The sequence below is a fragment of the Lepidochelys kempii genome, chromosome 10, assembly GCF_965140285.1.
Source record: "Lepidochelys kempii isolate rLepKem1 chromosome 10, rLepKem1.hap1, whole genome shotgun sequence".
NCBI classification, from domain to species: Eukaryota; Metazoa; Chordata; order Testudines; family Cheloniidae; genus Lepidochelys; species Lepidochelys kempii.
Genome location: NC_136389.1, coordinates 41,548,180 through 41,571,879, shown reverse-complemented (window position 1 = coordinate 41,571,879; position 23,700 = coordinate 41,548,180). Strand labels below are relative to the sequence as shown.

At 50.6% G+C, this 23,700-nt stretch overlaps 1 protein-coding gene across 5 annotated transcripts in view; it reads left to right on the top strand.

The window, feature by feature from the left end:
* CD276 (CD276 molecule) overlaps positions 1 to 23,700 on the top strand; it is a 101,602-nt gene that overhangs the window by 37,847 nt on the left and 40,055 nt on the right. For all 5 annotated transcript variants that reach the window (XR_012161211.1, XM_073363089.1, XM_073363087.1 and 2 more), the window contains exon 2: positions 9,645 to 9,808. Coding sequence is in view for 4 of the 5 variants with exons in the window: in XM_073363089.1 (XP_073219190.1) it covers positions 9,760 to 9,808 (49 nt within the window). In the remaining variant the exon portion in view is untranslated. The remainder of the gene's footprint in view (positions 1 to 9,644; positions 9,809 to 23,700) is intronic.

Here is a 23,700-nt window from a genome sequence, read left to right as displayed (position 1 = left end):
TAATGGGCTGCTGCAGCCCAGCCTGTCTGACTTTCTCTGTGGCTGCAGGCTGTGCATACCTGGCTTTGTTTATAGAGGGCTGCATGCCTGCCCTCTGGGTGCCTGGCTGCCGTAAGTGGCAGATTCCCTTGTGTAAAGGCCAGGCAGCCAAGGGTACGAGTGGGGCTGAGGGAACGTGTGCAGGCTAGTTGTGTGCATAAAACCAAGTGATTAAACTGATGGTTGGTAGGGGAAAGAAAAAAGCTTTTGGGGCAAGGAGGAAGGAGAGATGGGAAAAGACTAAGAGAGAGAAACTGCCATGGAATTAAAAATATAAATACATAGATTTCTAAACAGCCAAATCCCAGGACTGCCAAAAATAGGGCTGAAGGTATGGAGTCATAACTGGACAGTGAGGAGCTGAGAGCAAGAGGGTGTCCTTGCACAGCACATGGTGTTACATGCCTTGCTTGATGCTCTCTGTCTGCAAAGCATGTTACAATCCCCACTCCTGGGACGTGGGTGAATGCAGTCTTACCATCCCTGCTTTACTGATAGTGATTTGGGCAGAGACACTAAGGGAGCTGCCCAAGGCCTCGGACATAGGGGCACGGTGTCAAGACAGGAGAACTCAGGAGTTCCTGGCTCCAGCCTAGACTGGGCCTCTCTCTAGGATAGTGGTGATCTTGGACATAGTGAATATTCTCCTGCCTTGTAATAATCCTGGTGTGGCCCCAGTTATGTGAAACTAAGGGTGGCTTGACCACCTAGAGTAAGATCTTGTTGCTCTGTCTGTCTCTCCCTGCTTTTGGCTGTGTATGGTATTTATAAGATGCCCATTCTTTTGATCTCCAAAGCTGTGATCCTGCAAAGGGACCTACAGCTATGGACCCTGTAGGAGTAAGAATCCATATTTATAGGTCTCTTTGCAGGCTGGAGTCTAAGGGCCAGATTATTAACAGTGTTTATTGTTATTATTGGTTATTTTTATTACTGTAGTGCCTGGGAGCCCTTGACATGAACCAGGACCCATTGTGCAAGGTGCTGCACAAACAGAACAAATGACTGTCCCTCCCTGCCCCCACGGTTAGAGACAACAGCTGGGTATAGACACAGGGGAGTAGATGAAAACAAGGAGCTAGTATTGGTCAGCATGGTGGGTGGTCTCTGCACACTGACAGCCTACCTTTTGCTGAGCTGTTTTGTAGGCCACAGGGCTGAGGAGGGTCTTTGACAGATAATGAGGTAGCTTTGCAGATGTTTACTGGGAGCAACTCACAAGTGTATGGGGCAGGGTGGCAGAAAGCAGGAAGGTGTTTGTTTGTTTGAAAACTTCACCAGTGGGCAGTGGAAGCTGGCCTCCTGGGCTGATCCGAGGTGAGGTTGATTTCAGTGAGAGGTGCTTAAATACCTTTTAGAAACCTGGGCCTAAATACTTCTCGCTTTGGTATTTCTCTTGTGTGCTGACTCATTGTCCTGGTAGATTTCCTCCTCAAAAGTTGAACTGTCTATAGAATAGTGGATGTCGGTGATAGCTAAATTAGTTTCAGAACCACCCCAAAGCCAGCAAATTCACACTCAAAAGCAAATCTAAAGTCTGGGAGCTTTTGAAGTTGGAGTTCAGGTTTGGTCCCATCTCTAGTAATAATTCATGTCTTGCTGCTTACTGAATATTCTGTTCCAGTTGCTTTCCCACCACAGCCTCCCAGCATGCCTGGTGCTGACGGGCGTGGTCTGGACACTGGGACTCAGAGGAGAATGAAATAAAAAGCATGCACACCCACATCATGACAGCAGCTGAGCTCTGTGTGAAACTAGGCTCAAACCACCTTGCTCGAGGGAGGAAGGAACCGTCCAAACCTACGGAGCAGGTACCAGGCCACAAAGTCTGGGGCACCCACGCCTCCACCACAGCAGCTCGGAAACAAAGAGCCAAGCCTCCTCAGCAGCCCTGATCCACAGGGCATTCTGGGTGGGGGCGGGCCAGGAAGGGAGGGGTATGTTGGGATTGTAGGGGTCTGGCCAGGGCAGACCTGTCTCCTAGGGATTGTCCACCCCAGCATGCTCCAATGGGCTTATGAAGCAAAGGTACAACTTAGAGCAACCCTGAGGGCTCATTTAGCCTGGGGCATGCTGGCCTGTGCAACCCAGAAGAGAGGAGGCTTAAGCTGGCCCCCACTCTATCACTGGGCCAGTGTGTAAGAAACGTGCAGTTACGTTGGATGGAGGGAATCTAAACTCTCATGGTTCACGGCGTAAGGCAACCTCTAACGGCCACGGGGTAAGAACAATGTTCTTCTAGGGGCAAGTTATCCCATAACTATCTTCTCTGGGGTTGGTTCCCTTTCCTCGTGTCATAAAAATAAAGGGAAGGCTAACCACCTTTAAATCCCTCCTGGCCAGAGGAAAAAACCCTTTCACCTGTAAAGGGTTAAGAAGCTAAAGGTAACCTCGCTGGCACCTGACCAAAATGACCAATGAGGAGACAAGATACTTTCAAAGCTGGAGGTGGGGGAACAAAGGGTTCTCTCGGTCTGTGTGTTGCCTTTGCTGGGACCAGAGCAGGAATGCAGGTCAGAACTCCTGTAAAGGGCTAACAATCAATCTAGTTAGATATGTGTTAAATTCTGTTTTGTTTAAATGGCTGATAAAATAAGTTGTGCTGAATGGAATGTATATTCCTGATTTTGTGTCTTTTTGTAACTTAAGGTTTTGCCTAGAGGGATTCTCTATGTTTTGAATGTGATTACCCTGTAATGTATTTATCATCCTGATTTTACAGAGGTGATTCTTTTATTTTTTCTTCAATTAAAATTCTTCTTTTAAGAACCTGATTGCTTTTTCATTGTTCTTAAGATCCAAGGGTTTGGGTCTGTGTTCACCTATGCAAATTGGTGAGGATTTTTATCAAGCCTTCCCCAGGAAAGGGGATGTAGGGTTTGGGAGCATTTTGGGGGGAAAGACTTTTCCAAGCAGGCTCTTTCCCTGATATATATTTGTTAGATGCTTGGTGGTGGCAGCAATAAAGTCCAAGGGCAAAAGATAAAATAGTTTGTACCTTGGGGAAGTTTTAACCTAAGCTGGTAAAAATAAGCTTGGGGGTTTTCATGCAGGTCCCCACATCTGTACCCTAGAGTTCAGAGTGGGGAAGGAACCTTGACACCTCCGAAGTCTGTAATGTGAAAAACTGCTGTCTGACTTAATTTGCTACTTACTTAATTTGCTACTCACACAAACTGAGCATGCTCAGTAACATTTGCTGAAGCCACTGCCCTTACTGGCACCAGGTACTTCAGAGACGGGATACTGGTCTGGCGATTGCTAGCTCTCTGATGGGTGCCTACTGATTGCTGTGCTTTTTAAGCACCAGAGAGACTTAGCGACAGCCTCACAAAGGATTGGCAGGAATCAGTGCCCTGGTAGATGGTTATTAATGCCGTGTTGAACTGGATCAGTGATTTTTCAACCAGTGTTCCCTCTAATTTTTCCCACCCATGTGCGGAATGAATTTTGTTATGTGCATCACCTTCATATCGGTGCACATAAAAAAATTCATGTGGTGGGGGTGGGGCCAAGGGGTTGAAAGTGGGGCAGAGGGTTGGGGTGTGAGGGCTCCGGCTGGGGATGCGGGCTCTAGGGTGGGGCCGGGGGTGAGGGTTTTGGGGTGCAGGAGGATGCTCTGGGGCTACAGCAGGGACAGAGGCACCCCCCCCCGGGGGTTGGGCTAGATGGGGCTGGGGGAGGGGAACCCCTCCCTCGGCTGTGGCAGGTCCCCAGGTGGGTTCCCTGAGTGCCTGCATGGCGCTAAGATGGCTGCTGGGCGGCCACGCAGCTTACAGGGAACTTAGTTCTCAACCTGTTTGTCATTGTGGACTGCATATGCAGCTCTCTATGTGGGCCACAGCCACACAATACATCACATGGGCTGCAGCTGTGTTCTGATGGGGCCGCAAGCGGGCTGCGGATTGAGAACCACTGAACTAGATTGTGCTGTAGACCTCTTGAGAATACTTGACAGTGGTTGCTTGTAACAGGCTTGTCTACTGCCGTTTGTTGCGTCTATTTAGAGTGTAAGCTCTCCAAGGCAAAGCCTGTCTCTTTCTCTGTACAATGCCCTGTCCAGTAGGGCCACGATCCCTGCTAGAGGCTTGTCTGGGCTGCTAGGTTCTAGTGTAATACAGATAACACTAACGGTTCCCATTGTCTGGGTGTAGCCAGGCCTCTCCTGGGAGAGGCTGGAGGAAACTGCGGGAGGGATAGCTCAGTGGTTTGAGCACTGGCCTGCTAAACCCAGGGTTGTGAGTTCAATCTTTGAGGGGGCCATTTAGGGATCTGGGGCAAAAACTGGGGACTCGTCTTGCTTTGGGCAGGGGGTTGGACTTAGATGACCTTCTGAGGTCCCTTCCAACCCTGATATTCTATGATTCTAAACCCTGTGTTAGTCCTTGCCTGTGCTTGCTGTTCATTTCATTTCCGCTGCCTGGAAGCTCTGTTGGGTGCTGCTGGCTTTATGCCATCGCAGCCAACCCATGGAAATGCCTGGGCCTTGCTGAATAAAGAGGCTGTTGATGTGGCTGGGGAGGTGCTGGTATGAAAGGTGAATAGCTGCTTTTGACAGGAACCAAGTGGGTGCTCTTTTCTGTCTGTCTGTTGTCTCCCAGCCTGTACTGGCTCTGATTCCATGGGAAATCAAACTAAGCTGAAATGCATATGCAGGGCCCGATCCTGCTCCATTGGAGTCAGTGGTAGTTTAGCTATTGGGTTTGGTGGGAGCAGAATTGGGCCCTTAAAAGGAGGTTTCTTGTAAAAGAATGTGGTTGGCTGCACCTTGGAGGCAAAAGGGAGTGCACAGGGAATGGGTAGCTACAGGGCACCTTTTTATGGCCCCCTGGATGCTTAAAGTGGCTGGGAGCCGTCCTCATCCCTCTCCCCGATGTAAACGGCAGCACCTGCAAAGCAAGCTCTATCTGTCAACGATTGCCCCCAGCACAGCCCAGAGCAGCGTGCTCCCAGCCTCCCCTGAAGCGCTCCCACGGCAGGGGTTCGAGGGGGGTGCACTGACATGGCTTTGTGGGGGTCCAGGACTGAAGTAATGGGGTGCTGCAGGTCTGTGCATTGACAGAGTGAGGGGATGTGTTTGTGGGGAGTGTGTGTGTGTGGGGGTGTTTCTGGACTACAATAGCAGGGCTGTTGGGGAGCAGAGTACATTGGCACATGCTCTGCCTTTGCCTCTGGATCTTCAGCCTATCTCCTCCATCCCACGCTTCCACAGCAAGACTAAAACCAACCAAAACAAACTGCAAAGCCCCTGAAAAGTGGGGGTCTTCTGAGCACCTCATGCCTCCCAGAGAGGTTCTCCCCTTCCCATGGGCATTGCCGACTTCCCAGGAGGAGAGCTGAGGTCTCAGCAAGGACAATACAGTAGAACCTTAGAGTTACGAACAGCTCGGGAATGGAGGTTGGTTGTAGCTCTGAAATGTTCCTAACTCTGAACAAAAGGTTATGGTTCTTTCAACTGTTTACAACAGAACATTGACTTAATACAGCGTTTACTCCTGGGGGCATTCTGTGCCAAAAAATAAAAATTCTGTGCACGATATTTTAAAATTTTGCAAAATTCTGCAAATTTTATTTGTCAAAATAACACTACATAATCACTCCAGTTTCAATTATTTTGGTAATTTATTTCCAAATACTTGTCAGCAACTATGTCTGTAACTATACAGATGCACACACAAATTCCAGGAGTAGGGAATTAAAGAAACCCCTATTACTACCCAGTTCCTGTTTCTCTGCCCCCTTCACATCCCCTGCCCAGCCCAGCTATCGTGCCCACCAGCCAATACACCCAACCCCCCTTTCCCCCCCCAGAGCCCAGCCACAGGGCCCCACTTGCCCAGACTCCCACCCCCCTTCTCCCCAGAGCCTAGAGATCCAGAGGGAGACATAGCCTGATGCTCGATCCCAGGCTTGTATGGAGTTTCCTGTGCGCCGCCTTGTCCTTCCCTCAGAGCATGCTGGGAATTGCAGCAGCCAGGAACCCTCTTGTTCCCTTCACCTCCCCCCAGCAGTGTCTTCTATGTGTAAGCTGGGATATGCCAGGTCCAGCATCCCCTAGTGGCCACCAGCAGCACTGCAGCCCGTTTCTGTGGGGGGAAAGGAAATTCTGTGTGCATGACGTTAATTTCTGCAAAATTCTGCATTGCGCAGTGGTGCAGAATTCCCCCAGGAGTAAGCTTTGAAACTTTACTATGCAGAAGAAAAATGCTGCTTTTAACCAGCTTAATTTAAATGAAACAAGCACAGAAATGGGTTTCTTACCTTGTTAAACATTTTTTTAAAACTTTCCCTTTATTTTTTTCATAGTTTCTATTTAACACAGTACTGTGCTGTATTTGCTTTTTTGTGTGTGTCTCTGCTGCTGCCTGATTGCTTACTTCTGGTTCCAAATGAGGGGTGTGGCTGACGAGTGAGTTTGTAACTCTGGTGTTTGTAACTCTGAGGTTCAACTGCTATGATCCCCAGACTGTGAGGTGTGCTCCCCTCCGGGGGTGCAGAGGAACATTTGTGACGGTAGGGTACAATGGGGCCTGGGCCAGCCCCCATGGGGGCCAGGGAGGAGTGCCTCTCAGCCCCGCTCTGTCCCCATCTCTGCTCTGGCCCAGTCACAGCGACAACTCTGGCCCTGGCTTTGGCCCCTGCTTCTGGCCCCACTCTCAGCCATGGTGCCAGCTACAGGTTTGGCCCCAGCCCTGGCTTGCGGCTCCTGGCCCTGGCCCTGGTCCCAGCTCCAGACCTAGGCTCCTGGGTGGGCAAGACCAGGTAAGGGGAGATGCGACCAAAAAAGTTTGGAGACCACTATTCTACTTTAATTTCCCCAAATTACCCAGCATACTTTGATTTATGTTACATGTAATTTATTCCCCTTGGCCCCCACCTGGCACTAAAATCCCTGTTGATCTAATTAAAGCAAACCAAGGCATCCAGCAGGGAGGCAGTGAAGGATGACTGGAGGAGAGACCGTCGGGCTTAGGCAATGGGGCTGCTTGTTTTGCTAAAAGTGTGGGGGCATTGTCTAACCCAGGAAATGAGGGCCAGAGGTGCAGGGTGGTGGGGAAATGAAGGGCTCAGGTCTTCCCAGGCCGAGTGAGTTTAGGGCTCAAGTCAGGCGGGATGAAGGATTTTTGGGAGGGCTAGTGACATGATTATTTCTGGGCTGGCCTGTCAAACCGTCCCAGGATCATTTAGCTCTTCCCTGGTGATCTAGTGGTTAGGATTTGGCGCTCTCACCGCCATGGCCCAGGTTCAATTCCCAGTCAGGGACCAATATTCTGGGGGGAGGGGTAGCTCAGTGGTTTGAGCATTGGCCTGCTAACCCCAGGGTTGTGAGTTCCATCCTTGAGGGGGCCATTTAGGGATCTGGGGCAAAAATTTTGGATTGGTCCTGCTTTGAGCGGGGGGTTGGATTAGATGATCTCCTGAGGTCCCTTCCAACCCTGATATTCTATGATTCTATGAACTGAGGGTGTGTGGGAGGCTCTGGGTGGCAACCAGTGCCCTCTGCAGGAGAAGTGGATCCTGGAAGCTCTGCTGCAGCCTGTACCCTTTGCCATCTTGGAGTGTAAGCCAGTCATGGTAGCCACCAGCCAGTTTGTGTGCTGTACAGCACCTAGTGCCGTGAGACCTTGATCCCTAGCTCTAGGATGCTATCACAGTGTACGTTATTTCAGTGGGCTATTCAATTTCAGGGCTGGGGACTGCTGGGCCCCACTGGCTGCAGGGCTGTGTGCGATCTGGGGCTTGCCATGTTCGCTTTCAGCTGTAGAGTCCAGAGTTGCCAGCAATGTCAGTGGGACAAAGGGAGGTCTGGGGGTCCCCACACTCATTTCAGGGCTATTTGGTCTCTTCTTCTGCCCTTCATGCCCTCCCTACTGGTTCGTGCTCTGCTGCCCGTCCTGCATGACCACTGCAGAACAGTGCTGGAGAACTGGGTATGCCCAGGTAGGGGGTTGGCATGGGGGTGGGGGGAAATCCTGCCTTTTAATGCAAACTCTGCCAGTGACTTTGTGGGCTCCCCTGGCAGCACTTAAAGGGCTGGGTCCTGTGACGGGGAGAGGGAGGCTGAGCTTCCTCCCCTGCCCTTGGCTTCAGCACTCCCCAGGGTCTGGCCCAAAGAGAAGGGGAAAGCGTTGTGGGTCTACCAAAGCCTTTAAAGGTCAATTATCCTTTTTGCTCCCCTCCTGGTCTCTCCCCACCTCTATCGCTCCCCCGCTGTTCTGCCTCCCATCCCTATGCTATCTCAGCCCCTGCACCCTAGAGCCGAGCAGGGCTGCCAGGCCTTGCTCTGAGCTTGCTTAGCCCTTCTCAGCCTTGCCAGCCCCATGTATTCACAAAGCTTGAGTTGGGCCCCCTAAAAATAATGGGAGTGGCTTAAAAATCCTAATTTTGACCAAGAACAGCCTATTTCTGGCTCCCTGAGCCTTCGGGGGGGGGTCTCGCTTTCCGGCTTGTCTCTGCCAGAAATGGACATTTTTTTTTTTTTTAAAGGAAAGCTGAGATTTTGCTGTATTCATTTGACTCCAGGAGATGAGGCTAGCCACCAACAGCATGAGGCTCATGAGACTTGGCTGCCTTGCCTCCTGGAGGAGAGACCTCTGACTCCACCTGTGGGTCTTGGCTCTATAGTGGTAGGCTGTGAAAAGTGGCGCCCAGAGACTGAAAAAGAGGAGAAGGAATGTGGGGAGGAGAGCAATACGTAATGATAAAATCCCCACGCGGCGTATAACGCATATGGAGGGTCCCTGTGTGCCAGCCGAGGTCTTGTGACTCTTCTGCCCCTTGGCTGCTCCGAAGCTGGTTGGAGTCTGTCCTGTTGCACGTATTCCAATGGGAGCAAAGCTGGACAAGCCTGACCCCTTTGAAGCATGTGGGTGAGAGAGGCTGGTAACAGTGGCCGTTGCTTGGGGCAGGATTATTTGCATCCTGGTAGTGTGTAGTGGCCCTGTTGAGATTGGGGCCTCCTCAGGAGAGATTGCCCCTGCCCCAGATAAGACAAGGGCTGTTTATTTCCAAGGCACAGAGACCAACTGATCCTCCCAGGGCTGTGCCGGGAGTTGGTGGCAGCAGGGAGTAGAATGCAGCTCTCTGGAATCCCAGGCCAGTGCCTGACCCACTCAGCCATCTCGGGTGGTTGGACTGAGCATGGCAGGAGGTGGGATCCTGAGCTGGATGCACCCACACTCTCAGCTGGTGCAGCCGCGGGGGGAAATACCGAATTAGGAGAACCAATGGCCAGACAGTGGGCAACTGGGCTGTATGGGCCGATGGCCTGTCTGAGCCAATGCAAGAGGCAAGCCGAGTTTGACCCTTCCAAGAAAGAAGAGTGCCAGAAAATCCATGATGTGCACCAGGGACCTTGCTATTGCTGTTGTACATGGAAGGTGCTCAGATGCCATGGTGATGGGCAGCAGCGTAAAGCCCTCAGGGAGATAGGTAGCGGCAGGACACAGACTGAGGTGGGTCCCTGGCTGAGCCGATGTGCTGACTCTTCTGTGCTGGTGGGGCTGAGCTCAGCTGTGCCTTCAGCTCTGTTCCTGGTGGGCCCAGCCCGGAGCCCCTGCTGTCCACGGCAATTCATGCTGATTGTTGTGTCTCTTTCTTTTCAGCTCAGGGCAGCTCCTGCCGAGAGGGAAGATTCCCTTTTCCAAGGACACACAGAGCCTTGCTCTCCCCTCCCCACCACCCCCCACTGACGCTCTGGGATCTCGCCCTGCATCACAGATGCCCTGCCCATTGCTCATCCTGGTCCTGCTGGTGCTCGCTCCAGCAGGTGAGTGGGGCTGGGCGGTGTGGGGCACTTCAGGATGGGAGGTGGGGCACTAGGATGGTGCAATACCCCGAGTGAGACCTTTGGCCTGAGTTACAATCCCCACAGGCTGCCGTAGGCCCAGGTCCCATTCCCATTGGGGTCAGTGGGGGCTGTGACTTGGGGAGGAACAGGATCGGGACCTTTCTCCATGGCGCCGACTCCTGGGATGTGTGGTGTGAGCGTCAGGATTTCAGAGGGGGCTGGAGCTCATCTGGTGATGACGTGAGACCCTCTCGCCCGGCTGTCTCTCCCCTCTGCTCCTCAGCCCTTGCAGGGCGGGAAGAAGGAGCAAAGAGCCCAGCAGCTCGGTGCGGCTTTGCTCCCTCCTCTCCTGTGAGCACCAGGGCAGAAAGGTTCTTCTCCCCCCCCCGCCCTGCTCCTTCCCTCCAGCACCCAGTCTGGGAAGGAGCAGAGGGAAGATGAAGAACCTCTGGAGCTTCCCCCCTCCTCCCCAGCCTGGAAGGGGGAGAGAGGACCATTCTGCAGCCCTCCCAGGGCTGGGAGAGGGATGGAGACCCCAGGAGGAGCAGAGGTGAGGCTGGAGGGGGCAGAATGGATGGTGGGGATAGGATTAATTGTTGGGCAGGGGACGGACAGATGTGGGGCGAAAACTCCAGCAGAAGGGGCCAGATCATCTCCCGCAATACTGTACCTGTCACCTATGTGCTGGGTGTGGGCAGGGGAGCAGGCCATCAATAGATGGACTGATGAACCACAATAGAGTCTTTGGCCCTGCAATTGATCCCATGGGAGTCTCTGGGAACAGATGTTCTCATGACACGTCTCAGATCTGGAGGTTTCAGCTGGGCTGTCAGGAGAATGGTCTGTCTGGCTGCATTTCAGTTGCTCCCACTCCTGACTGAAACCTCAACACAGACATAGTGTTTGTTTCCCACTTTGGGTGTAAACTTAGATAGGTTTTGACTTCCCTAGAGTCACAGGACCTGGCTGTGGTTCTTGGGAAGGGCATGCTGGTGGGTGGGAGATGTTCTGGCAGCAAAGGGCAGAGGCAGGCATGGTGCCGGTGGGAGAAACATGCTCACCAGCAGCCCTTGCTACACTGTTGGGAGAGAGGTCGCTTGGTTTCCCCCCACACCCACTGCAAGGGGAGACTGGCAGGGCGGGACCAGAGCCATGGCCCAGTATTGCTGGTAGCACTAGTGGCCTCCGTGCTTGTGTTCACAGGAGCTTCTGCAGCCATCTCATGGCTGGTTCCTCTGGAGCAACATTGGCAAAGGCGAATTCTCCAGCTGTGCCCCCACACTGGGGCAGCCCTATCAAATCCAGAGGTGGAGCAGCCCCATTAGATCATGTAGTCCTGCTTGCTGCCAGTGCCATAGAGGATTGAAAGACGGATCTTGTGTGGCAGGGAGACCAGCTAAATTCAGATGTCTTTGTTTGTCCCACCTCCAAGTCCTGGAGGAGCTGTTTAATTGGCGATGCGCCATGGAAGTGTGGGGCTGGAGGAAGAGGCTCCAGCGGTGTGACTCTTGTCCAGCTCAGAGGCTTGGAGCCAGGCTGGGTTTGTGCCTCTGCAATGGGTGTCCCCAGTAGGCTTGGCAGGGCAGGGCTGAGTGTGGGAAGTTGCAGCCCTGGTCAGATAGTGCAAATGGAAAGGTGGGGGAGCAGGGGTAACGGCTGGGCTGGGAACAGGTTGCAATGGCAGATCAGAGGGAGGGGGAAGAGGGGAGGACCAGAACAGCAGGGGGCACTGGACAGTACTGAACCATCTAGCAAAGGGAGGACAAACTACAGCCCGCGGGCCAGATCCAGCCTTTCAGGACTTTCAATCCTGCCCTTGGGATTGCCAGCCCCGTGGTGCAGCACGGGTTAAGGCAGGCTCCCTGCCTGTCCTGGCCCCATGCCACTCCCGGAAGCGTCCGGCACCATGTCCCTGGGGCCGGAGGAGTGGGGCAGAGGGCTCCGTGTGCTGCCCTCGCCTGCAGGCACTGCCCCCCTGCATCTCCCATTGCTGAGAACAGGGAACTGTGGCCAATGGGAGCTTTGGGGGTGGGACCCACAAGCAAGGGAAGGGCGCGCCCAGCTGCCTGCCCCACCCCCAGGAGCCACTGCTGGATATGTTGGCCACTTCTGGGAGCGGCGCAGGGCCGGGATAGGCAGGGAGCCTGCCTTAGCTCTGCTGCGCACTGCTGCCATCCCGGAGCAGCTCGAGGTATGCGGTGCTGGGCCAGAGCCCTCACCCCAACCCCCTGTCCTGAGCCCCCTCCCACACTCCGCACCCCCTCCTGCACCCCAACCCCTTGCCCTGAGCCCCTTCCTGCACACCGGACCCACTCCCACACGCCGCACTCCCTCCTGCACCCCAACCGCCTACCCCAGCCCTACATTCATGGCCCTGCATACAATTTTCCCACCCAGATGTGGCCCTCAGGCCAAAAAGTTTGCCCACCCCTGATCTAGCAGGTCTCGTTTTCACAAATTTGGTTTAAAGGCCAGCACAGATAGCTCCCAGAGAGGGAGAGACAGGCAGGTGAGGTAGGGTCACTCCCTGACTTGGCTGGAGGTTTGATAAAGTCAAACCTCTGGCTCCATCTAGTGTCTGAGAAGGAGTCACACACATTTTCCACTGGGCTTTATTCCAGCTTGCAAGGACTGATGTGGCTGCTGCGCAGTACCTGTTAATTGCCTAACACCTGTGGCAGCTGCAGGATGGTAGGAGTCCAGAGTGGTGTCACCACCCCCGCTTCCAGAGCTGGGATAATTTTCAGATTTTGTTTTTTCTTGAAACATCTAAGCCACACTGAGCGCCTAGTGTGAGAAGTGCCGGATCTAAAGCGAACTTCCTACAGCATAAAATCCGTGGCGTACTGCCTTTCCCGAGCCGATTCCTTCTTTCCTTTTTCTCTAGTCTCCACTTTTCCCTAGGCCGTGATGTCTTTCCTCACTCTCTTCCTTTGCCTGTGTTCCCCTTGTATGAGTTAGTCCATTATTTTTCCTCCTTTTTAAAATATTTCACTCCCTCTCTTTTTTCCTCTAAAAAAATCTCTTTCTCAGGGCATGTTCACACTAATAATTTAAGTCTACCTAAGTTACATCGATATACAGTAGTTCAATTGCTTTTGCCTGTCCACACCACATTTCTTGTTTCAGAGGTGTGCATCCTCATTAGCCGTGCTTGCATCAATGCAGATAGCAGTGCAACATGGGTAGCTATCCCTATAGGCGGCGTGTGACCTGCTGGCTGGGGTAGGCTAATACCAGCCCCGCCCCTTCTGCCAGAGGCCCCGCCCCTTCTGCCCCAAGCCCAGAGGCCCCCCACCATGGCCTCCAGCCCCTGCCCCAGGCTTGTGCCCTCAACCCTGAGAACACTGGAAGGGTGGATGGCGCAGGCCCAGCCCCGGAGCACCAGAGTGCTAAGCAGGAGGGAGCCTGGAGACGGAGTGTGGGTGGGGCCACGCCTGGCTGTTTGGGTAGGCACAGTCTCCCGCAGCCTATGATATCTGCTGCCCATGGCTATCCCACTGTGCAACTCACTACCATCTGGCGCAAAGTGTTTTGAGAAGGGTTTGCAAAGCCTTATGGGGGCAATGAGTCACGCAGGGGTGACTGGGAACATGGGGTCAATGTCCCATGATGCAGTTTTCTCCATCCCATAATATTATCTGCATCCTATAATGTTTCATGCCTCTTTTCAAAATCCCCACAAACCTGTGCATCTGCCGTCTTTGTGAGAAGCGTGGATCCTGCACAGCTTTTCAGTATTGTGCTGACCGACACCGACATAATGTGCCTGGTACTTCAGTATTTCCAGAGCTGCTGGAGGAGCTGCAAAGGATCTGACAGTGCCTTGCAGGATGCCTTGCTGACCTGATACTGAAAGAAACAATTCGAGATTGCTGTTGGCATTCACTGAGCAGCTGCACGTGGTGGAGTGCCGGTTCTGGGCCCAGGAAACAAGCACTGCGTGGTGGGATCACATCGTTATGTAGGTATGGGATGACAAGCAGTGACTGCAGAGCTTTCGGATGCTCAAAGCCACATTTCTGGATCAGCTTGCGGAACCAGCCCTTCAGCGCAGCAACACCAAAATTAGAGCTCCACTGACGGTGGATAAGTCAGTGGCAATTGCCGTGTGGAAGCTTGCAACACCAGATTGCCACTGATCAGTTGAGAATCAGTTTGGAATTCGAAAATCCACTGTGGGGGTTAGAATAATAGAATCATAGAATATCAGGGTTGGAAGGGACCCCAGAAGGTCATCTAGTCCAACCCCCTGCTCAAAGCAGGACCAATTCCCAGTTAAATCATCCCAGCCAGGGCTTTGTCAAGCCTGACCTTAAAAACCTCTAAGGAAGGAGATTCTACCACCTCCCTAGGTAACGCATTCCAGTGTTTCACCACCCTCTTAGTGAAAAAGTTTTTCCTAATATCCAATCTAAACCTCCCCCACTGCAACTTGAGACCATTACTCCTCGTTCTGTCATCTGCTACCATTGAGAACAGTCTAGAGCCATCCTCTTTGGAACCCCCTTTCAGGTAGTTGAAAGCAGCTATCAAATCCCCCCTCATTCTTCTCTTCTGCAGGCTAAACAATCCCAGCTCCCTCAGCCTCTCCTCATAACTCATGTGTTCCAGTCCCCTAATAATTTTTGTTGCCCTTCGCTGGACTCTCTCCAATGTATCCACATCCTTCTTGAAGTGTGGGGCCCAAAACTGGACACAGTACTCCAGATGAGGCCTCACCAATGTCGAATAGAGGGGAATGATCACATCCCTCGATCTGCTCGCTATGCCCCTACTTATACAGTTGCTGTGAAGCAACTGTCCAGGGCAATTAATTATGTCCTGATATAAAGGACAGTGACTCTGGGCAATGTGCAAAACATAGTGGATGGTTTTGCATCAGTGGGGTTCCCGAACTGTGGTGGGGCAATAGATGTCATGCATGTCACTATCTTGGCACCAGACCATCTTGCCATGGAGTACGTCAACAGAGGGAGCTACTTGTCTACGGTATTGCAAGTGCTGGTGGATCACTGGATGTTTTACCGACATCAGTGCGGGCTGGTCAGGGAAGGTGCATAGCATCATCTTTATCAACACAAGCCTATTCAGGAAGATGCAGGCAGGGATTTTCTTTCCAGACTGGTGGATTACCACTGGGGATGTGGAAATGCCAGTCGTGATCCTGGGCAACACAGTCTGTCCCTTGCTCTGGTGGCTCATGAAGCTGTACACCGGCCACCTTGACAGCAGCAAGAAAAGCTTCAACTACAGGCTCAGCAGGGGCAGCATAACTGTTGAATGTGTCTTTGGCCATTTGAAAGGCTGCTGGTGTTCTCTACTCACGGATTGGTTATAGCTGCCTGCTGTGCACTTCATAATATCTGTGAAGCAAAGGGGAGAAAAGTTCCGCCAGGGTGGAGTGCAGAGGTGGAATAGCTGGCTGCTGATTTGGTAGAGGTAGTGCAGCAGCCCTGGAAAATATGTGGAATGTGATGGGGGGTGGGGCATGTAGGGAGGTTCTGGAATGCAGTTATCGATAGACTGCAGTGGGAGGTAAGCACGGATGGCTTAGATTCATAGATACTAAGGTCAGAAGGGACCATTATGATCATCTAGTCCGACCTCCTGCACAACGCAGGCCACAGAATCTCACCCACCCACTCCTGCAAAAAACCTCTCACCTATGTCTGAGCTATTGAAGTCCTCAAATCGTGGTTTAAAGACTTCAAGGAGCAGAGAATCCTCCAGCAAGTGACCCGTGCCCCACGCTGCAGAGGAAGGCAAAAAACCTCCAGGGCCTCTTCCAATCTGCCTTGGAGGAAAATTCCTTCCCGACCCCAAATATGGCAATCAGCTAAACCCTGAGCATATGGGCAAGATTCACCAGCCAGATACCCAGGAAAGAATTTTCTGTAGTAACTCAGATCCCACCCCATCTAACATCCCATCACAGGCCATTAGGCCTATTTACCATGAATATTTAAAGATTAATTAATTACCAAAATCATGTTATCCCATCATACTATCTCCTCCATAAACTTATCAAGTTTAATCTTAAAGCCAGATAGGTCTTTTGCCCCCACTGCTTCCCTTGGAAGGCTATTCTAAAAGTTCACTCCTCTGATGGTTTGAAACCTTTGTCTAATTTCAAGTCTAAACTTCCCAATGACCAGTTTATATCCATTTGTTCTTGTGTCCACATTGGTACTGAGCTTAAATAATTCCTTTCCCTCTCCGGTAGTTATCCCTCTGATCTATTTATAGAGAGCGATCATATCTCCCCTCCACCTTCTTTTAATTAGGCTAAACAAGCCAAGCTCCTTGAGTCTCCTTTCATAAGACAGGTTTTCCATTCCTCAGATCATCCTAGTAGCCCTTCTCTGTACCTGTTCCAGTTTGAATTCATCCTTCTTAAACATGGGAGACCAGAACTGCACACAGTATTCCAGGTGAGGTCTCACCAGTGCCTTGTATAACGGTACTAAAACCTCCTTATCTCTACCGGAAATACCTCGCCTGATGCATCCCAAGACCGCATTAGCTTTTTTCACGGCCATATCACATTGGCGGCTCATAGTCATCCTGTGGTCATCCAATACTCTGAGGTCCTTCTCCTCCTCTATTACTTCTAATTGATGCGTCCCCAGCTTATAACTAAAATTCTTGTTATTAATCCCTAAATGCGTAACCTTACACTTCTCACTATTAAATTTCATCCTATTACTATTACTCCAGTTTACAAGGTCATTCAAATCTTCCTGTATGATATCCCGGTCCTTCTCTAAATTGGCAATACCTCCCAGCTTTGTATCATCCGCAGACTTTATTAGCACACTCCCACTTTTTGTGCCCAGGTCAGTAATAAAAAGATTAAATAAGATTGGTCCCAAAACCGATCCCTGAGGAACTCCACTGGTAACCTCCCTCCAGCCTGACAGTTCACCTTTCAGTAGGACCCTCTGTAGTCTCCCTGTTAACCAATTCGTTATCCACCTTTCAATTTTCATATTGATCCCCATCTTTTCCAATTTAACTAGTAATTCCCCATGTGGCACCATATCAAACGCCTAACTGAAATCTAGGTAAATTAGATCCACTGTGTTTCCTTTGTCTAAAAAATCTGTTACTTTCTCAAAGAAGGAGATCAGGTTGGTTTGGCACGATCTACCTTTTGTAAAACCATGTTGTATTTTGTCCCATTTACCATTGACCTCAATGTCCTTAACTCCTTTCTCCTTCAAAATTTTTTCCAAGACCTTGCATACTACAGATGTCAAACTAACAGGCCTGTAGTTACCCGGATCACTTTTTTTTCCTTTCTTAAAAATAGGAACTATGTTAGCAATTCTCCAATCATACGGTACAACCCCTGAGTTTACAGATTCATTAAAAATTCTTGCTAATGGGCTTGCAATTCCATGTGCCAATTCCTTTAATATTCTTGGATGAAGATTATCTGGGACCCCCGATTTAGTCCCATTAAGCTGTCCGAGTTTCGCTTCTACCTGAGATGTGGTAATATCTACTTCCATATCTTCATTCCCATTTGTCATGCTACCATTATCCCTAAGATCCTCTTTAGCCTTATTAAAGACTGAGGTAAAGTATTTGTTTAGATATTGGGCCATGCCTAGATTATCCTTGACCTCCACTCCATCCTCAGTGTCCCACTTCTTCTTTCTTTGTTTTCTTCTTATTTATATGGCTATAGAACCTTTTACTATTGGTTTTAATTCCCTTTGCAAGGTCCAACTCTACTTGACTTTTAGCCTCTCTCACTTTATCCCTACATGTTCTGACCTCAATAAGGTAGCTTTCCTTGTTGATCCTTCCCATCTTCCACTCCCTGTATGCTTTCTGCTTTTTCTTAATCACCTCTCTGAGATGCTTGCTCATCCAGCTTGGTCTACAACTCCTGCCTATGATTTTTTCCCCTTTCTTGGGATGCAGGCTTCCGATAGCTTCTGCAGCTTTGATTTAAAGTAATCCCAGGCCTCATCAGCCCTTAGATCCATAAGTTCTTCAATCCAATCCACTTCCCTAACTAATTTCCTTTAATTTTTGAAAGTCAGCCCTTTTGAAATAAATCTGTAACTAGGGGTTTTTATTTTTGTTAATCCTTCCATTCAGTTTGAACTGAATTAGCTCATGATCACTTGAACCAAGATTGTCCCCTACAACCATTTCTTCTATGAGGTCCTCACTACTCACCAAAACCAAATCTAAAATGGCATCCCCTCTAGTCGGTTCAGCAACTACGTGATGGAGGAACCATCAGCTATCACATCTAGGAAAATCTGAGCCCTATTATTATTACTAGCACTCATCCTCCAGTCTATATCTGGGAAGTTAAAGTCTCCCATGATAACGCAGTTTCCATTAGTATTTACTTGATTAAAAACATTAAAGAGGGCTCTATCCATATCCAGATTAGGTCCCGGCGGTCTATAGCACACCCCAAGCACTATCCCAGGGGAGGCTGTCGTAGTTTTCTTCCCCAATGTAATTTTTGCCCAGACAGACTCTGTCTTATCCATTCCATCGCTTCTTCTTTCTTTACATTCTACCTCATCATTGATATACGATGCTACTCCACCACCTTTACCTTTATTTCTGTCTTTCCTAAACAGCACATACCCTTCAATACCTGTACTCCAGTCATGACGACTATTCCACCACGTTTCTGTTCTCCCTAGAATATCTGGTTTCACTTCCTGCACCAGTAGCTCTAGTTCCTCCATTTTGTTACCGAGGCTCCTCGCATTAGTGTACAAACATCTTAATTTTTGCTGTTTGGCCTCGCTCACATTCTGTACCCGATTAGGCACGGTCATTCTACAGCCAGTATAACCTACTAGACTGGTATCCACGCTACCCTTCCTCCTTATCTACACATTCTCCCACCCACGGCTGTACCCTTTCTTACTTCGTTTTCTTCCCTCTCAATGCTAAAATCCGGCGTGGAGATTACCTGGACATCTCCCAACCATCTCCCCCAAATTCCTAGTTTAAAGCTCTCTTAATCAGTTGTGCCAGCCTCCATCGCAGAAGTCTATTTCCTTCCCTACTCAGATGAAGTCCGAGAGAGAACTGTCCTCTGTCCATGAACGCCTCCCAGTGGCCATACATCCCAAAGCCCTCCTTATAGCACCACTGCCTGAGCCATCTGTTGATGGTCATAATCTTGTCACACCTTTGTTGCCCTTCTCTAGAAACAAGCAGAATCCCACTAACGATCATTTGAGCCTCGATTTCCTTAAGCGTCTTCCCCAGCCTAGCATAGTATCCCTTAATACTTTCCAGCGAGAATCTAGCCATATCATTTGTTCCCACATGAAGGATAATTAGGAGATTCTTTCCTGCTCCCTTTAGGATCCTTTTCAACCTCAGGTCTACATCCCCTGTCTTAGCACCTGGAAGACAGCACACCCTTCTATTCTCTGGATCAGCTCTGATTACAGGCCTGTCTATTCTTCTCAGCAAAGAGTCCCCGATCACATAGACCTGCCTTTTCCTGGTGGCGGTGCTATTCTCCAGTCTATCCCCTGTTCCCTCTGGCTGCAAGTTCTTTCCATTCCTATTCTCCCTTGTAATCCTCTTCAACCCATCCTGTATCCTCCTGGGGCTCATATTTGGTGTGGTCTCCATTGACTCTTCCCCTTTTCCTATAGGACTAGCCCTTCTTCTCTTCTTCCTTGCCCTTCCACCTTCAATGACTACCTGCTGAGCCCCTTCGTCATTTTCCAACTCTGCAAACCGGTTCTTGAGCTCTATTTCTCGTTCACTCGCCCTTCTTTTTCTCTGCCTGGTTCTTTTAGTCACATGCTTCCACTGACCACTTTCCTCACCCAGTCTCCCCTCAGAATTCCTCAGTCCTGCTTCCATCTGCAAGTCTGAGCTTTTCCCTTCAGATACCTCATGCCTTTGCACCATAATCTGCTCGAACCTCTTTCTAAACTCAACCAGACTTTCCACCTGAAGGTCTGTAAGAGTCTCCAACATGTCATTGAAAAGTGCTATCATGTCCTGCTGAGTCTCTGTCCTTTTGATATGCGTTTCTGCTCTCCACACTCTCCCTTTCCATTCTGTTTGCAAGGCAGCTCCTCCAAGCCCTCTGCTTGGTATCTGCAGCATCAGAGCTTGCAGGATCTCTTGGAACATGTTGTCCTGTGTCCTCTTTCTTCTGCTCTTTATCTTGCTGAGCCGCTCTGCTGATGTGGATGGAGGGATCTCAAGGCCACATTTCCATCTGCAAAAGACATAATGCACGGAGGTACTATTGTGAGTGTATTCACTCCCCTTGATTCACACACGTTACAAGCACTACATTCTCACTTCCCTTTGGGATTCATAGAGCACGGCAGTAGTCCCAGCCATGGTGAGTACTGCCTGGTGGAGTGGTTAATTTGGGACAGTAAGGGTCGGGGAGCACATAGGGATCAGTGGATGCAGATACAGCAACTGAACCGAATACTGGCACCGTTTTCCACAGGCGGTGGTGATTTTAGCTGATAGCTCACTCCTGAGGGTAACAGAGGCTGAAAGGGAACAGGTCCTGCACACGTCCGGCTGCAGGCTGGGTCTGCGTGCTGCTAGCCTGTGTGCTGCAATGGTGCCTGCTGAAGTAATTGCTGAGTGGTGCGGGAAAGTTGTTTCTTCCACTGCAGTAGGACAGACAGCACCCTCCCATACACCTTCGGCAGAGGATTGCAAACCACCTCCAAGAAAGTTTCCTGGAGATCTCTGTGGAGGATTCATGGGACATCCCAGTGCGCATAAACAAACTATTTCACAGGGCCCCCTTTGCCTAACTGTACAGGGGAATGAGAAGCAGACAGTAACTCTACCTCCACTGGTTATTTCACTACCTCTTGTTGCCTGATCAAAAAATAGTAAATGAACAGATGTGTCCCTGCGATATCAAAGCAAACTGCATACTTACCAGAGGTTCCTTCCCCTGCATCTGGCTTGCTGGTGCTGGATGGCAGGGACTGGCTCGACTGTTGTGGCATCAGAAAGAAGTCCTGGCTGGCCACCCCACTGGATTCCCTGGTTGCCTGTCCCCCATACTTCTCCTCCTCCTCTTCCTGACCCAACATCTCCTGCTCACTGTGCATTGCAGGGGCCTGTGTCTCCAGCTCCCCCAAAGTATCCATGGGGAACTTGGGGTTGCTGCCAAGGATGGCACGCAGCTCCTTATAGAAGCGGCATGTCTGCAGCTCTGCACCAGAGTGATTGCCTCCCTTGCCTTCTGGTATGCCTGCCACAGCTCCTTGACTTTCACACAGCACTGCTGTGGGTTCCTGTTGTAGTCCTTTTCCCTGGGGCGATCTGCTCATTATATGTCGCTGTTTCTACTGCTGGATTAGAGCCATGCCAGAACAGCCTCTTTTCCCCACAGACCTAGGAGATCCCCCTCCTCCTGTGTAGCCCAGGCAGGAACATGTTTGCTGTATGGAGCCAGCAGGGTCAACTGGGGAGTTGCTATGTGAACTATCCATGACGACCAAACAGGAAATGGAATTTCAAAAATGTATGGGGCTTTAAAAGGGCAGCTGGGCAGCAGAGTTCGAAACGGTGACCAGACTGGCAGTGTGGGGTATTGCGGGACACCTGTTGGAGGCCACTAAAATTGACATAAGTAATGCAGTGTCTACGCTGATGCTGCATCGATCTAACTATGTCGACCTAAACGCTATTCCTCTCGTAGAGGTGGAGTTATTAAGTTGGCGTAGCAGGTGAGTTACATCGGCGGGAGCGACATTGTAGAGTAGACGCTTCCAGAGTTAGGTCTATGTAAGCTGTCTTATGTCGACCTAACTCTGGAGTATAGATCAGGCCTCGTTCATATCCGGATATTTTCTAAATCCCTCTTTCTCCCCATCTCTCTGTTTTCTGTCAATCCATATTTGAAACGGGAATGTTGGTAAAAGCTGTGCTGGCAGAGCTGCATGCGGTGGGCAAGTGCCATTTGTGCAGGCTCGCCCTGCCCCTGAGCTGGGCAGGAGGCCAGAGAAAGGCAGCTGGGAGAATTGCAGAGGCAGGGAATGGTTGCACCTGTGAAGCTGGTTGAAGTAGATGGGCATCTAACTCAGACCCCACAAGACAGGAAACTGGCAGAGTGATGAAATGTACAAAATTACATTCATCCTGAGGCAGTACGGTCAGGGCCATTAAAGTCAGATTCAGAACGACTCCTTCCTGTGGGGATACATGCACAGGGCTGTGTCACTGTCTGTTGTCTGAATGAGATCGTGGGAGGGGAAAGAGATCCACAGAGAACAGACGGGAAATGTCATGTTAGTTCTGGAATGGTGGCAATAGAGTTGAAAAGAACAGTGTGTTCCTCCAGAATCAAGTTGCTTCTTTAGAGCAAAGCATAGAGCATGCGTGCGTGTGTGTGTACACATGCACATTCATGCACCCTTCACTGAGAGAACATGGGTCATTGAGAATGTTCCCCTAAATGCCCAAAGATAGCTGGTGCCTAAGGACTGTCCTGGCACTTGGGAGATATGGGCTTTCCTCTCAGCTCTGCCATTGACCTGCTAGGTGACCATGGACAAGTCATATCCCTGCTCTGTGCCTCAGTTTCCTCTCCCACCCTTTGTCTCTTGTTTCTTTAGCTTGTAAGCCCTTTGGGGCAGGGACTGTCTCACTATGTGATTGTACAGCACCTAGCACAATGGGGTCCTGATCTCAGCTAGAGCCACTGGGCATTGGTGGAATATCAATAATAATGTTTTGGGACTGATACCTCTATTGTCACTTTAGCAATTGGGTTGAATCTTCGTTGGTATAACATCCGGTACAGGATGCTAACGTCAGCTTGGTCTCCAGATTCCTCTGACAGCAGAGACACAGCCAAGGGTAAAATATGTGGAGACTCTTTTTTCCTGCTAGCCCCTTCCTGTTACAGCCAAGGCAGGAGCCCTGGGTATAAAAGGAGACCGCTGCCCTCGTTAGTAATGCTGAGTTACTCTTTCAGGATGGCTGCACCCTGTGGCGATGAAAGACCTAAATGGAAGAGGATTTCAGCAGAGGATGTTTGTTTGCTGTAGGGCATGCTGCTAACAATATCGCAGAGCTGGCAGGAAGGTGTGGGTTGACTTACAGGCACATTGCCCAGGCAGAAGTTACAGCCATGAATACCCTGCACCAATGCTGAGCTGAGCAGAGCAGAAGGTCCCCTCTAGGCTTGGGTAGCTGATCCGTACCCTGCGATTCCCCTTGGGCAGCGCCATCCATGGGTCTCTGCCATTGGAAGAGGGTTCAGTTAGTGGTGGTGGCCAGCTGAGGGCAGCAGTGGTGCAGATGTGGGTGCCTATTCTGTGATGCCTGCTGAGACTGGCTCTTGCTGCAGCAGGCTGTGTTGGCTCAGCTCTGGCATGCCCTAACCCAAAGGGACTTGGTATGGATGCTGTGATTTAATGGTGCTTTCTCTGCAATCACACCAGTGTGAGCTGTATTCCTGAGAGCTCCCACAAGCTAAGCAGGGTTGGCTGGGTCATTGCTGGGATGGGAGACCTGCAAGTAAAACAGAGCGCTGCAGGACAGAGTGCCGGTGAATCAATAGGGGGCACTCTTCCCTGACAGCCAGCTCTGGCCAGCAGCAGGGGAGGCTGTGCTGTTGGGTGAGAGCTCACATCCTGACCACTGTGATCATTAAGGATCAGAAGAGGCAGGGTTGTTAACCTGTAGTGTCCTGGCCAAATTCTAACTGTAGTTTGCCTTCCTCAAATCCCTCCAGCAGTGCCAGCTGGGTTCAGAGTGCTCCTTTGCTTCCTGCCCTAAACTGCTATGTTCTGTTGCCAGGCAGCTGCCATGTTCCTCCCCAGAGGTGGCCATAATGGTTGTGTCTGTATATGCAGCACTATCCTGCAAAA